Here is a 16,598-nt window from a genome sequence, read left to right on the forward strand (position 1 = left end):
AAAAAGCAACAGCTGGCACAATCAGGCAAGAAAAAGAAAAAAATTAGTGACAGACTTTATTTTCTTGGGCTCCAAAATCACTACAGATGGTGACTGCAGCCATGAAATTAAAAGACACTTGCTCCTTGGAAGAAAAGCTATGACAAACCTTGACAGTGTATTAAAAAGTACAGACATTACTCTGTCAACAAAGGTCCATCTAGTCAAAGCTATGGTTTTTCCAGTAGTCATGTACAGATGTGAGAGTTGGACCATAAAGAAGGACGAGCGCTGAAGAATTGATGCTTTTTGAACTGTAGTATTGGAGAAGACTCTTGACAGTCCCTTGGACAGCAAGGAGATCAAACCAGTCAATCCTAAAGGAAATCAATCCTGAATATTCATTGGAAGGGCTGATGCTTAAGCTGAACCTCCAATACTTTGGCCACTTGATGTGAAGAGCCTACTCATTAGAAAAGACTCTGATGCTGGGAAGGATTGAAGGCAGGAGGAGAAGGGGACGACAGAGGATGAGATGGTTGGATGGCATCACTGACTTAATGGACATGAGTTTGAGCAAGCTCTGGTAGATGGTGAAGGACAAGGAAGCCTGGTGTGCTGCAGTCCATGGGGCTGCAAAGAGTCTGACGTGACTGAGCGACTGAACAGCAACAGCTCTAGATTGGAAAGGAATTGGTAAAACTGTCTTTATTCTCAGATGACATGATCTTGTATTTAGAAAATCTGAAGGAATCCACCAAAAAAAAAAACCCTATCATTGCACCAATAAATTAATTCATGAAGATATAGGGTAAAAGATTAATATACAAAAATCAATTGAATATCTATACATCTGTAATAACTAAGAATGAAATTGAGACTTTGTTTACAATACTATAAAAATGATAAAATACTTCAGAAAAAATTAATAAAAGGAACTGAAAATGTATACATAGAAGACTACAAAACATTGCTGAGATAGATTAAAGATCTAAATGAATAGAGAAAAATCTCATGTTCACACAGTAGAAGACTATTACTACTAAGACAGTAGCTCTGCCAAAATTGATTAATAGAATCAATTCAATCTCTATCAAAGTCTAGCAGGTTTTCTCCCTTTTCTTTTTCTCCAGAAAATAACCATCTCATCATTGCATTTATGAGGAAATGCAAACAACCCAGAATATCTAAAATAATCTTTGAAAAGAATAAGGTTGGAGGGCTTATATTTCCTGATTTCAAAACTTATAAAGCTGCAGTAATCAAACCAGTCTGGAAATCGCAGGAGGACAGACTCACAGATCAATGGAATAGAATAAAAAATCCAGAAATAAACTTCTACAGTTATAGTCAATTGATTTTCAACAAAGTTACCAAGGCTATTCAATTTAGCTCTCACATTTTACTTCACAATATATACAAAAATAAACTCAAAATGGATTATAGTCCTAAATGTAAGAGAAAAAAAATTTCTTGAGGAAATCATGAGAAAATCTTTGTAACCTTAGGTTAGGCAAAGAGTTCTTAGGTACAACAACATGATAATCTGTAAGAGAAAAAGTTGATAGATTGGACTTTATCAAAACTTAAATTCTTTTAAAAGATATCATTTAAGAAAACATAAAGACAAGCCACATGTTTAGAGAAAAATACTTGTAAATCATTTATTTGATAAAGGTGTTGTATCCAGAATATTTGATGAATTTAATAATAAAAACCCAAACAGCATAACTGAAAAATAAGCAAAATATTTAAACAGGCAGTCACCAAATAAGATAAAATAATGGCTAATAAGCATATGAAAAGCTGCTCAACATTAGTCATATGGGAAATGAAAATTAAAACCACACTAAGATACTTCTTTAACTCCATTAGGATGGCTGTAATAAAAAATGTAGACAAATGTTGGTGAGAATATGGGGAAATTAAAACCCTCAAAACTTTTTTTGGTAATGGAATTTGGTACAACCACTTTGGAAAAGAGTGTGGCAGTTTTTTAAGAAGTTGACTCAGGAATTTCACACTTAGATGTCTACATTTTTTATTACAGCCATTCTAATGGAGTTGAAGTATCATATTGTGGTTTTAATTTGCATTTCCCTCATGACTAATGTTGAATTGTACATAAAGGGTAAGTGTTATGGTATGTGAATTGTATCTCAAAAGAAAAAAAAAACACAACCCACAGTTCTTAAACATACAAGGTTTTTTCTTTTACTTTTTTCTTTTTTACAATAAGGGTATGAAATGGAAGAAGCAGGGAAAAACAATAACAAAGGAGTATTTTGGTGTCTTTTTATTTACAAAGTTTATTTTTGCTAGGCAGCTATTAAGTATTAAATAAGCTAAATGTATGTTACTACTGGCATTGATATGACTGCTTTTAAAATTCCCAACCAAAATTATTTATAGTTGTAAAAAAAGAATAATACCTGTTTATTTTTGAAGTTCCTTGCTGCCCATAGCCACTTGAAGGCACTTTCTGGTAGAGCAGTTGTCTACTGGTCAAGTGAGTCTGAGGTTTTAGTCGGGGTATGATTGATTCAATATGGTTATAGTTTAGGCATAACACCTACAGAAAGAATCCATGATTACTCAGCTATTAAAATATGAATGATGCTGTATATATATCTTTGGTTTGAGGTTATCACCATCCTAAAAACTGTTAAGATGCTATGGATAAAACTTGGACTATACAACATAATTTAATATATTAGTGTTAACAATGACAAATTTTTATGTCCCAAAATTGTCTGGATTTGACTTTGAAAGTGTTTTTTATTATTTGACATGCTGAGAAATGACACCATTTCAGACAAAATAATGAAGACCCTAGAAAGCTGCTCAACTTTCTCAATCTGTACTCCTGACTTCTCCAAGCTTTATTTAGATGAAATAACTCTTTAGTTGGAGAGATTGTTATTTCCCTAAGTTTAAAAGGCCTTAGTAAATGTCTCAAACCTATAGGACAGGAGGCAATGAGGCTGCTTTGAGAACCACAGTGCCCTCCAACTTCGCTCATGACAGAGGCAGCTTTCCATCCCATCTCCTATTAGAGAGGAAGATTCACTGCTTATAAGACAATCACATAAAATTGAGGGGCAGGAGGAAAAGGGGACAACAGAGGATGAGATGGCTGGATGGCATCACCGACTCAATGGACGTGAGTTTGAGTGAATTTTGGGAGTTGGTGATGGACAGGGAGGCCTGGTATGCTGCAATTCATGAGGTCGCAAAGAGTCGGACACGACTGAACTGAACTGAACTGAACTGAAATCACTTTGGGAAGTAATACTTTTTTTCTTTGTGAAAAATTGCTTTAGGAAAAATAATTTCTTTTCTTTAATGACATGAATATACATTTTAGTCTAAAGTAAAGAAGATTACAACCTGCACTGAAAATCTTAAAAGAAAAAAAGAAAATTTGTGAGTGACTCACCTTCACATTAGGCAGATAGATTAATCCACTGAATGAGGTGAGATTATTGTTCTGTAGATTCACATTACACACATTTCTGAACTGGTCAACTGGAATCAAATCCACAGTTCTGAATTGAGACAGAGTAAATACAGTTATAACTTTAATGGGCATATTATAATGGTGAAATCTCTCACATGTAACACCAAAGCCATTTTGAAAAATTTATCTGACAAATTCTATGAAAAACAATTGCCATAATATAAAATGTATGGATCAAATGATCCGATAAATACATATTTTTGTTGGGTATATGTGTAAGAAAAATTACATAGAATTCCATTGACTTAAGAAATATGTCTATTACCACATAAACAGCACTATCATAAAAGAAACATCCAATTTCTTTATAAATTCACATACGTGCTCATGAAATCATAGTGAAGTTGATACGGTAATCCAAAAGATATTCAGTTGTAAACTGTAGAGGATATATATGAAACAGGTTATTTCTGAAATGCCAGGAAAAGGTTTGGGATGGGAAAGAAAAGGAGAAAGTAGGTAAGGTCTTTGAAAACAGTTTTCTGTGTAATTTCCTGAAAACTTTTATGGCATTCCACCTTATAAGGATGTTTTGGTAATTAGAATGTTTGATTCCTAGTTGATAGCTTTAAAACTTTTTTACCTTCATTTGAGTTATGAAGAAAAGCATAAAGCTAAATCACCTTGCTCTGATTCCTTCTTTTTAAAGATATATCAGTTTATTTCATTTCTTTTAAATTGAGGTATAGTTGATGTACAAATGTATATAAATTTCAGATGTACAACATAGTGACTCACAATTTTTAAAGATTACACTCCATTCACAGTTATTGTAAAATATTGGCTATATTCCCTTTGCTGTATAATATATTCTTGTAGCTTATTTATTTTATACAGACTATATGTAGCTCAGTCTCCTACCCCTATTTTGCTCCAGCCTTCCCTTTCCCCAATAACCACAGGTTTATTCTCTGTATCTGTGAGTCTTTTTTTTTTTGTTATATTCACTAGTTTTATTTTTTAGATCACATACAAGTGATATCATATAGTATTTGTCTTTCTCTGTCTGACTTATTTCACTTAGCATGATACCCTCCACCTATGTTACTGCAAATGACACAATTCTGTTCTCTTTTGTGGCTGAGTACTATTCTATGGTACATATATATACTATATCTTATGTATTATCTGTTTATGGCCATTTAGGCTGCTTGCATATCTTGGCAATTGTAAATAATGCTGCTATGAACATAGGGGTGCATGTATTTTTTTAATTAGTATTTTTCATTTTTTTTTCCCCAGATGAATGCCTGGGAATAGAATTGCTGGGTCATATGTTAGTTCTGTAAAAATGTCAACTCAGATCTTCTGCCCATTTTTAATCAGGTTTTTTTTTTTACACTGAATTGTATGAAGTGTTTATATATTTTGGATATTAACCCCTTGTTGGTCATATAATTTGAAAATAATTTTACGCATTTAGTAGGTTGTGTTTTCATTTTGTTGATGGTTTCCTTTGCTGCACAAAAGCCTAACCACATCTTTAAATCCTCAACTCTTAAGTTATAATTATAACATACTTTATCCATTAGTAAGCTGCTTATTCTTTCAACATGATTTCATTAGTTATTTCCTAAGTGCAGAAGATGTGTTTAGAAAGTCTACAAATATGAAAGACACTGTCCATGCACTCAAGAAATGGGATACAGAAAAACTAATAAAAAAAGGAAAACTGCCACAATACGATTAGGTATAAGTGAATTTTAGGGAAAGAAAAACCTATTTGGGGAAGTCAGAAATGACTTCACCAGGAAGAAAGATCTTAAAATGAGACTTGGAGAATTTGGGGCATCTGTCAGGCAAGAAAGAGTTCCCGGCAGTGAAACAGCTGCAAGCAAAGGTAGAAACATGAAACAGCATTTTGTGACTGAGATTAAGGAATAGAATATTTTAGAATTTCTGGAGTATAAACAGTTATGGTGCAGTAAAGGTAATGAATGATTACAAGAGATAAAAATGGACTGGCAATGAAAGGGCCTCCCATGTCATCAAAGAGATTTAAAATTTTATTCTCTCTACAGTGGAAAGCCACTGAAAGATGTTGAGAAGGGAAGTGATCTGATAAAACTTGCATTGTAGTAGGCAGTATGGATAATAGATGGATTTGCAGGTAAGGTTATATGAGACAAAAAACAATAGTTTCTAAAATAGGTAATTCTCCAATCTAGGACAATGGCAATGACTATGGAAAGAAGGTAGAGGGAACTATGACACAAACTTAAGACACAGACTCTGGAGAATGTAGTGATTAATTAAAAATGGAGGACAAAGGAGAGAGAGATGTGGACCCTAGATTTTTGGCTTGGGCAACAACAGGAGAATGTTATTTCCTAGATGCTATCTAGGGAGCAAATATTCAAAAGAGGAGCCCAGGTTCAGGCTAAATTAGGGGTTCATCATAAATTAAAACTACGGCTGAAGATATCTGCCTATGAAGAGTATAGAATATAAAAAAGAAGAGAAAAGGATTTATTAACCATTATCATTATCTAACAATGATAACATTCATGAGAACAGCATCAGAGGAATGCTAACAGTGAAAGCCAGATAATGCTGGATTAGAATGATACAATGTGATGAGCAAACATAGTATGTTCCCATTTTAAAAACTTGGTTATAAAATAAAATAGAAATAAAAAGTCTTAGAAAGAGCTTGATGACATTTTTAATCATAATGTGTGATAATAAAAGTTATTAATGCACTTCAAAGATGGAAAAATTAATATGAGATTGTGAAGTAGGGTGGTCAATTTTCTGAATTATTGGCTATATTTGGATAAGATGTATAAATTATAAACCTTACAAAAATAATAATGACTACACATTTAATTATAATATCAAATTGCTATTGTTTAGTCATGTCTAAAACTTGGGACCTTATTGTCCTTGCAACTGCCAGGCCCCTCAGTGCATGGGACTTCCCAGGCAAGAATACTGGAGTGGGTTGCCATTTCCTACTCCAGGGGATATCCCCGACTCATGGATTGAAACCACATCTCCTGCTTGGCGAATGGATTGTTTACCACTGAGCTGCCAGGGAAGCTCTCAAATATCAAATAGCATATAATAAAATGATTGTACCTGATGGATGATGAAGTCCAATTTAGTTCTTGCATTTGGGTGAAGTTTGGGTGTCCTTGTCGTTCAGCAATCATGTCAGAAGTAAGTCTGCCACCAAACAAATCTTTTGCACACTCAGTCTCTGGTGGTTCCTGTATATGAGGATATTTAGAAAGTGATGTCCTCTCTTACAGATGATTGTGCTGTGCTTAGTCACTCAATTGTGTCCAAGTCTTTGTGACCCCCAAGGACTGTAGCCCATCAGGCTCCTCTGTCCGTGGAATGCTCTAGGCAAGAGTACTGGAGTGGGTTGCCATGCCCTACTCCAGGTTTACAGATGACTAAATGTCTTTAATTCTTTGGTTCCAGGTCAAAATGGAGTGGACTCATTTCTCCCTATTTCATACTAAGTACAGCCAAACCTTCTGGATATTACATATAAAATACACATAGGAGACTGAAAGGTTCAGAGAAGAAGGCAGACCAGCTAGAGACCTTGGGACCTGAGGAATAACACTGTGGTGAGTTCTCTGGTGTGTTACTCTGATAATAATAAGAAACCTTCATCTACTGTTCCTGCTTGGCCATATGGTCAGGCAGGAGAACAATGAAAACCTGACCTGTGCCATAGGGCACAGCCCTATGGAAAATGATGGGTATATTAAAGTAGGGCACGTTGATGCCCATCTGAACTCACTTTCAATTTTGGAAGGTGATTGAAATCGACAAGCAGATAGGCCCATATGTTCACTTAAGGTGGCCACCTGGGTCTATAAAATAGGTGGACATTGGGGGTCTACAGCAATGCAGAGATAGGCTGAATCTAGGCATATTCCTCTTGCACCCTCTTAGGTACAAAATGCCAATAAGCACTGTTCCGTCTGCCAGCAAAAGAGACAGAGACTGCAGATGGCTGTGTGGCAGATTTCCCTGTGGGAAGGCCCTGAACATAGCTGGCAAGTCAGACTGAGGCTGGTAGCCCTGGGGAGCTACAAATAGGTCCTGACAGGAATAGATCCTGACCCTGGACTGGGATTTGCTTATCCAGTGTAAATGCAAATGCATATAGTGGTATAAAAGAGCTGGAACTGAAGATATGACACCAATTTGGACAGTTGATGGTTATTTCTTCAGACCAAGGAACATGCTTTACAGCCTATACTGTGCAACAATGGGCAGGAAACTATCCTTTTCAGAGTAGTAGTTTGATAGAGAATTGGAGCGGGCAATTAAAACATTGGTTGTCTAAAACAGGGGGGATAGAATCATGACAGTCGGGGGTCTGGCTTACACGTCTTTCTGAGTGTGCTCACACTCAGTGAACATGAGTGGAGCTAAAAGAGTGTCCCCAGTGGATAGACGTCTGTTTTTCTGGTGGATCTGGGGGACAGGGGAAGGATGCTGATATGACTATGTACTTCTTACTAAGGAAGGATGATGCTGGTAAAATCATCATACTTTTTCTCTCCTTCTTCCTCACATCACCTCAACTTTTTTTTTCCTACCCGATGCAGTGGTCACAGAACCACACCTGTAATTATAAGTGCTAGAAATAGGGATCATGTTTAAGCAAGAAACTATGCTTTTAAACATTTTGTCAGAATTCCTACAGGCCTGATGGGGGTAAATTTTACCTTCACTCCATCTGGCAAAATTGGAATTAACAATGAATGTATCTGTATTTCCTGGTAGCAAAAACAGCCCACTTGTTTTGCACCTATTATCACCTTGCCCAATCTTAAGCGAGGTGGGCTGAGGGAAGGTATGGTAGACTAGTATCGCTGTCTGCAATCTAGACCAGCACAGTGGCCAAACCTAATGTCCCTTCCAGAGGTAGAAAAATATGGGTATAAATGGAAAGGATGGGGAAGAGAAGTTGTGGGTAAAGGAATTAATGAATACGTAATGTAATGAGGGAAATCCAGTATTATTTATATTACCTCAAAAGAGGCTAGAGCAAGAGTTGATATTGTCTCAGTTCAATTATAGCAGATGCTTGAAAGGGTGAAGCTATGTTTTCTGAGACTACTCCTGTTTTAGGAAACTGACAAACGTCTCCAATGGAAAGCTGTAAATCTGAGTAGCCTCACCCTTGGAGACATTTCCATGATTATGGACTGTATAATAACTGAATGGGATTATAGCAATATTCTAAAATCTTTTGAATTTATGATCATTTTGCTGTAAAAAGACAAGGGCATGAGCTATGATATTGTGATTTATAACAAGAAACATACATTTGGTCTTTGTCTACTGTTCCTGGCACATAGCTCCTAAAACCCTTGTAATTTCCTGTTCAGCCACTCAGTGATGTCTGGCTCTTTGCAACCCCATGGACTGCAGCATGCCAGGCTTCCCTGTCCTTCAGCATCTCCTGGAACTTGCTCAAACTCATGTCCATTGAGTTAGTGATGCCATCCAACCATCTCATCCTCTCATTTCCTTCTTCTCCTGCCTTCAATCTTTCCCAGCATCAGGGTCTTTTCCAATGAGTCAGTTCTTTGCATCAGGTGGCCAAAGCATTGAAGCTTCAGCTTCAGCATCAATCTTTCCAATGAATATTCAGGATTGATTTCCTAAAGGATTGACTGGTTTGATCTCCTTGCTGTCCAAGGGACTCTCAAGAGTCTTCTACAATACCATAGTTCAAAAGCATCAATTCTTTGGTGCTCAGGCTTCTTTATGTTCCAACTCTCACATCTGGGAATCTTTTATTATAATATTGTGGTTTTTGTTTTCGATTCCTAAAATAGCTCCAGAACCACCAGGTGAAAGGAGCGTGCTTCCATTCCTAACAAGCCTTTCAACCACACCTGAGTTTATCTTAACAAGATGACTTTTGGAAAGTCCCTGAGAATGGGGACTGGTTGCCAGGAAAATCAACATGATTACAAAATTGGAACTTCCAGTAACATTACCTTACATCCTGGTATGATTATATACCCATGGAGCCCTGGAGACAGAGTGAGACTTAGCTGTCCATGCTTTACCATTAAAAAGTCATGTCACTTCGAATAAGGCATTTAAATTCTCTGGAGTTCTTTGTGTTCATTCACAGAATAAAGCCTTTGGACTATGTTATTTCTAAAGTCAATGTATATTTACCTCTCAAACACTTTAGGATCATGTTGCCTTCTATCTCCTGCTACATCTACTTTTGGTGGCTTCTTTTCCTCTTTACATTTACTAAATGAAGTTATTAAAGCCTCACTTAGATTTACTTTCTCTACTCTCTTTCCTTAGTCAATGGTATATGCTTTTGGTTTTAACTAGGCAACGTTCTTTAAATTACTTCCAAATTTAAACAAATGTAAATTAAATGTCCATATCTGATGTTAGTCCTGTGTTTTCAATTGCTTGTTTGCCATCTCCAATCAGATGATTCACTATCATATAAAACTTAGTGTGTCCAACACTAATCATCTTATTCCTGAAACTACTTTTCCTCCTATAATATTTCTGTTATGATATCTCTTACTGGCATAGACTCAAGCTTTATAGACCTCTTTTATTCTTTCCTTTCCTCATCTTTCAAATTTAATTGGTTGCCAAGTTCTGTCAACTCTTCCTAGTATTTCTACCTTTCAACCCTCCATTTATAATACTATTTCCCCTTGGTTCATTTCAGTTTCTCAGTACCTCATATCTAGATTAAGCTAATAGACTCCTATTGGTTTTTTTGTCCATTGCTCTAAACACTGCTGTTAAATTTCCTAATATATAATTTTGAATTATGTTATTCCCCTACTCAAAAACTTCAATGCCTTACCATTACCTATCAATTAAAGTCTAGGTTATTCAGACTAATCTTCATGTCCCATTATCAATTCATATATTCTACCTCATCCTACAAAAATTTTGTGGAGCTTACAGGAGGAACATATAATTAAATAGTAAAATAGCAGAGATTGTGAATGATGTAAGTTAGAAGAGATCAAGTGTTGGGATAGGGAGAAAGACCTTAAGTCCTACAGGGTTTCTGTTACTGAACCACAAATTTGGCTCTGAGGTTTAAGGTAGTCAAAGTGAAAAGGAAAATAGTTAAATAGTTAAATAATTAAATAGTTAAATAATACTCATTGTCAGCGAGGAGAGCATAACTTTTCTTCAGGGGGAAGTGTTTTTCCTACACTTACTTCCAAAAGCACTTTCCGAGGTGGCCCTTCAGTTGAGGGCACAGAGTGATGGGAAGGATAATATTCTCAACACCACCCTGGTGCACGTGCAGTACTAGCTTCATATGCCTGTTTTAAAAACAACCCTTAGTGAAAACCAACACCTGAAAAAAACCCAGTATGCAACATGCTAGAGAACTGTTCATGTTTGGGGGAGAATAGTTTTGATTCCTCATTCTGAGGAGGGTCTTGAAAAAAGCAAGGTTAGAATTAGTAATCTTATCAGAGTACCTCAAAGTCCCAAATAATCATAAACTCTCTCTCAATTTTCTAGAAACTTGAAGTTTTATTGTCTGACAGGTGCTAGGCAGTGTTACACAGGGAACTTTCTATTCTCCACACATTTGTTGTGCATGTATCCTATTACATGGAAATCAGAAGCCTTGAATGAACCTGCTTGTTACAGAATTCAGGTTTCCAAATATTGCTTTCATAGTCAATCCTATGTTCTGTGTTATTTTTTAACACAGTAAAAAAAGTTATTTTTTACTAGTACAGTTTACTAGTAATGTTGACATACCATTTGTTGGTTCAAATATGTTTTTCTTAAATCTTAACTGTATTTTTCCAGGTAACAGGAAGCAGTTTTTAGGCCCAAGAAGATGGTAGGGCTCCAGGGCAGTTTTTCTATCCTGTCTCATAAAATTGTGCTCTTTATTTGTTAGGCATTGGATTCAGTGGGTGTAAATGTAAGCAGTATCTTCCCTTCTGTGCCACCTCATTTAGACAATTAAAAACTGGCCAAAGGAGAAAAAACTAAAACCCAGATCTAAAATGTGCTTTGGGGATCCAGATTTTAATAAGCATAGTAAGTTTACATACTAGTGATTAAGCAACATTCAAAATGACTATGACTTATGGATATATATTAATATGCAGTTTGGACGAAATGCTATGAGTCAACAAAAAACTTACAATTGAGATTCCATCCAAAGCTTTCAGTTCTGGAAGATGAAATATTACAAACAACCGGTAGTTTTCTTGATTCCACACAATAATGTTTCCATACATGTCTAGAATAACCAGGTTGCATAAACCCTGCATAATAAAAATGCATTTAATGCGATATACATATATACTCACTCTGTTTTTTTCCCCTTAAGAGTTTAATCAGCCTTGAATTTTAATATTTGAATTACTCTATCATTCCATAGTGATTTGAGATCTTTGGAGTGTACTATTTACAGTACACTTTCAGACTATTAAAGTATAATTTTGTGCAGTATTTCAGTGGTCTATACTATATGATCAGAATCACTTTTTGGATATTGGTGCTAAATATATTACCCATGATAAAGACTCATAAAGAACTTAGCAAAGTTTAAAACATACGCTATGTTTATGGAATAACAGTCTATTAAATAGTACATGGCTATTATGCAGTATATGACTTCCCTGGTGGCTCAGATGGTAAAGCATCTTGCTTACAATGTGGGAGACCTGGGTTCGATCCCTGGGTCGGGAAGATCCTCTGGAGAAGGAAATGGCAACCCACTCCAGTACTCTTGCCTGGAAAATCCCATGGATGGAGGAGCCTGGTAGGCTACAGTCCACGGGGTCGCAAAGAGTTGGATATGACTGAGCAACTTCACTTACTTAGTTACTTATTATGTAGTATACAAATATGGGCTTCCCAGGTGGCTCAGTGGTAAAAGAATCCACCTGCCAATGCAGGAGGCAAGGGAGATGCCAGTTCGATCCCTGGGTGGGAAAGATCCTCCGGAGGAGGAAATGGCAACCCACTCTGGCATTCTTGCCTGGAAAATCCCATGGACAGAGGAGTCTGGTGTGCTACAGTCCATGGGGTCTCAAAGAACTGGACATGACTGAGCACATACATAAGCACATATACAAATATAATAGTGAAATGAAGCAATGAAAAACACAGTCTTCTGATGAGGGATAAAACTGAAGTGCTTCTGCCTGGTAAGGGAGTAGCAGACTTCAATGTGCTTCCTTATTAGATATTTTGATGTGCCTTTGTTGTGAAGGAAGGGCCCTGACTTTTTACCCTGAGGGGGCAAAACTACTTACTCTGTGTGTATAATGTATTTATGTAGCTATTGTTGATTAGGTTGACTCTACAGCTCTAGAAGTAGTTGTATTGGGGGAATATGATGAGGATAAGTTTGCAAGCAAGAAAAGACAGGAAATGGATGTAAGTTTTTGGTAGGAGATAAAGTCCTAGCAATGTGGTATCAGCAAAAGGAGAGAGGCCATTGGGAGTCTCAGTGGTAGGAAATGACCTTTGAACTTTAGAAACTATGAAGTCCCACATTACATTTGAAGTAAATCCCTATTCTTTGTTGTAGTAAACTTCCATTTTATTAAAACCTCCAGTAAAACCTGTTATACAGAAGCCTCAATATAAGAGGTTTCCTGGGGAGAATTAAAGAAAGCAAAACTGGGCAAAGCAGACATTACTTTGCAAACAAAGGTCCGTCTAGTCAAGGCTATGGTTTTTCCAGTAGTCGTGTATGGATGTGAGAGTTGGACTGTGAAGAACGCTGAGCGCTGAAGAATTGATGCTTTTGAACTGTGGTGTTGGAGAAGACTCTTGAGAGTCCCTTGGACTGCAAGGAGATCCAACCAGTCCATTCTAAAGGAGATCAGCCCTGTGATTTCTTTTGAAGGAATGATGCTAAAGCTGAAACTCCAGTACTTTGGCCACCTCATGAGAAGAGTTGACTCATTGGAAAAGACTCTGATGCTGGGAGGGATTGGGGGCAGGAGGAGAAGGGGACAACAGAGGATGAGATGGCTGGATGGCATCACCGACACGATGGAGGTGAGTTTGGGTGAACTCCAGGAGTTGGTGATGGACAGGGAGGCCTGGCGTGCTGCGATTCATGGGGTCGCAAAGAGTCAGACACGACTGAGCAACTAAATTGAACTGAACTGACCAGAGAGGGTAGAAGCCATAAGTGAGAACCAGAAAGTAGTGAAAGATAATCAAGAACTGCTCTGAGAAGAGGAACTGTTAATGAATCTTATCCCCCAATCAGGTTAGGTGATCCTTGGAAATACTTAAGGAAGGCACAGTTAGAAGGAATGGAGATCGGGTTATTTTATTTGAGGACTAAAATATATTTCTGTGAAGCTATCAACCTGGGGACACTATCAACTATGGTTACACACTCGCATGTTTGTATGTGTACATAAATTGAATGCAGATACGTTTTAACAAACCTTGTTTTTCCTAATTTTTATTTTCTTCTTTACATTATTCTGTATTTTCCAAATTCTATATAGTGAGCATGTATTACTTTCATAGTATAAATAAATAAAATTTTTAGAAAAATAAAAATATTAGTGCCCCCAGATAGTCACCTTTAAATTGTAGATCTCCTGATTGAGAGCAATATAGTTATTGCTTACGTATAATTCAATTAGTGTAAAAGCTTTTTGTAGACCACTCAGTGAAGTGATTCTGTTGTTCTCAAGAGAAAGGGAATGCAGATGAAGCATGTTATCAAAAATATGCTTTTCCAAACCAGTGAGGAGATTATTATTTATGCTGAGGCGGGTTAATTTAGTCAGCTTGGAAATGCCTAGAAAAATAAGCAAATTCAAAAAAAGATTCAGACAGCACTGAAAGGTTAATTCAAAAAAAAAAAAAAAAGCTGCTGGTTGTTTTACTGTTTCTCTTTTTCTAAGTTCAAGTTACTTGACAGATTTTATAGTATTGATCATCACTGTTTTTCCTTTTGTTAAAGAAGAATATAATGTGCATTAAGTCCCAACTAATATATTAAATTCTAATTTTGGATTTCTAAGTAGACTCATTTTTCTTAGATGTTAAAGGAAAGCACTGTGTAGGAATATTGAATTAAGCTTTCAAATAACCTTTTAATGATGTAATTAATTAAGGTTTTCATCATCACAATAATATAAAGCTCTACACAAAGCTTCAAGTATTCACCCACCCCTTCAAGTATTCACCCACCCGTACTGTAAAACATTAAGGGTAAGGAACTAGAATACAATGCTCTGGAAAGTATTCCTTACTTTGGCATCATTTGTAGTAAAAAAAAGAACTCTAATTCTACCTTTTTATGTTTAGAAGTACTTTAAGACAGAAATGTTACCTCTCACTACAATCTGATCCCTATGTATTAACACAATATATACTGTAGACACTTTGTAACTGTGGATAGGGTGATGCAGTTGAAAGACAAGAACTCTGGAGTCAGAGTTGATTTCAAGTGTAACACTACTAGATTTAGGACCATAGGTAAATTATGTAGAATTGTGTAAACTCTGAGCCTAATTTTCCTTATCCATGAAATAAATATACCTAAATCTACTTCTAAGGGCTATGGAATTAAATAGAGTGATATTTGAAAAGTATCAGTTCTAACTATTGCCAAATAAATAATGAATACTCAATAAATTTTATTCATGTTCCTCTCTCACATCAGCCTTTATCATGGGACTATGAAATGCTGAAAGTAAATCAATCTGGGGCCAGTTAGGATGTACTATCAAAGCAAAAATCCTCAAATTGGATATTAGGCCTATCTGTGTTTGGGAAAAAAAAAAAGATAAATATCTGTTAAAGTTTAGTAGGGTAGCTTGCCGGGAGCCAGTGTGAGGAACTCCGCCTGTGGCAAAGATCATGAGGAAGGAGGCTCGGCATACGCAAAGGCAGGATCGAGCCTCAGTCCAAGAATGTTTTAGTTCACAACCGTGAGAGGCATGAGATGTTCTAAACTGTCTGAACACAGATTCCTTTGAGCAGTTAAAAGATTGATTAGAAATTGTATTGGTGAAGGGTTTTTCACGTGTTGGGCCAATGTTTGCTGCTAAGTTTCCATATCCCTTACCTGCTGTGTCCCTGGCAGTGTATTGATTAATATAATTGGTGTAAGTAGTAGCTTTAATGTTTGTAACCTTGGACCCTTGAGTTAATTCTTTTTCTTGTTATAGCCCACCACACCTTTGCCCTATAGGAATGCAACTTTAATGCTTTTGGAGGGTGGCACCTGACTAATCACCTTGAGAGAAAAATAAGTTTTCTGAAGAAAGGGTCTTAAAATGTTAACAGGCCTCCGGGCCAGAAGATGATGCAAATCACCTAAACTTTTGCATATGATAAGTTTGCAGGAAGAAAGCCTGGCTTACTGCCTGACTCTACTCCTTCCCCCATTATCCTCTATGCATAACTTAAGGTATAAAAACTACTTTGGAAAATAAAGTATGGGCCTTGTTCACCAAAGCTTGGTCTCCCCATGTCATTCTTTCTCTCACCTTCTGGCTGAATTATTCAGCCTCTTTTCTCCACTGAATTTCCTCACTGAGCTATCCTTATTTAACCACTCTTTATATCCTTAATTAACGTTTAATTAAGCAATTGTTTCCTGATCCTCACCAACGCCATCCCCGCTTCGAATTCCCTGGATCCACCGAGGCTGGACCCCGGCAGTAGCTACCTTTGAAAAGTGGGTATAGGGAAAAGACCGGTTGAAGGATTCTTCTTTTCAATAAGCATATGCAGGGGAATAAAAAGGAAATGGGTTCTCAGCTGTATATACAAAGCAAAATTCGCACCCTATTGTATGGGAATGGAAGGCTAGTGATGGTTCTAAACACAGATGCCTGAGCTAAACCTCTCTACACTCTTACTCAGCTGAAATCTATAGAAGAGAGGCCTGTGAATCTGTACATATATTTGATTAGTGGTGATTGCAGCCATGAAATTAAAAGATGCTTACTCCTTGGAAGGAAAGTTATGACCAACCTAGATAGCATATTCAATAGCAGAGACATTACTTTGCCAACAAAGGTCCATCTAGTCAAGGCTATGGTTTTTCCTGTGGTCATGTATGGATGTGAGAGTTGGACTGTGAAGAAGGCTGAGCGCC

At 36.7% G+C, this 16,598-nt stretch overlaps 1 protein-coding gene across 1 annotated transcript in view; it reads right to left on the reverse strand.

The window, feature by feature from the left end:
* The window catches only part of LOC104994251 (leucine-rich repeat-containing protein 9), a 160,912-nt gene that overhangs the window by 64,065 nt on the left and 80,249 nt on the right, over positions 1–16,598 (reverse strand). Inside the window, exons 22-26 of the mRNA XM_010847764.1 lie at positions 14,065–14,285; positions 11,650–11,772; positions 6,581–6,711; positions 3,419–3,527; positions 2,412–2,551 (exon numbers count right to left, since the gene is read on the reverse strand). Coding sequence (XP_010846066.1) covers positions 2,412–2,551; positions 3,419–3,527; positions 6,581–6,711; positions 11,650–11,772; positions 14,065–14,285 — 724 coding nt within the window. The remainder of the gene's footprint in view (positions 1–2,411; positions 2,552–3,418; positions 3,528–6,580; positions 6,712–11,649; positions 11,773–14,064; positions 14,286–16,598) is intronic.

This window comes from Bison bison, unplaced genomic scaffold, assembly GCF_000754665.1.
Source record: "Bison bison bison isolate TAMUID 2011002044 unplaced genomic scaffold, Bison_UMD1.0 scf7180017864254, whole genome shotgun sequence".
Lineage (NCBI taxonomy): Eukaryota > Metazoa > Chordata > Mammalia > Artiodactyla > Bovidae > Bison > Bison bison.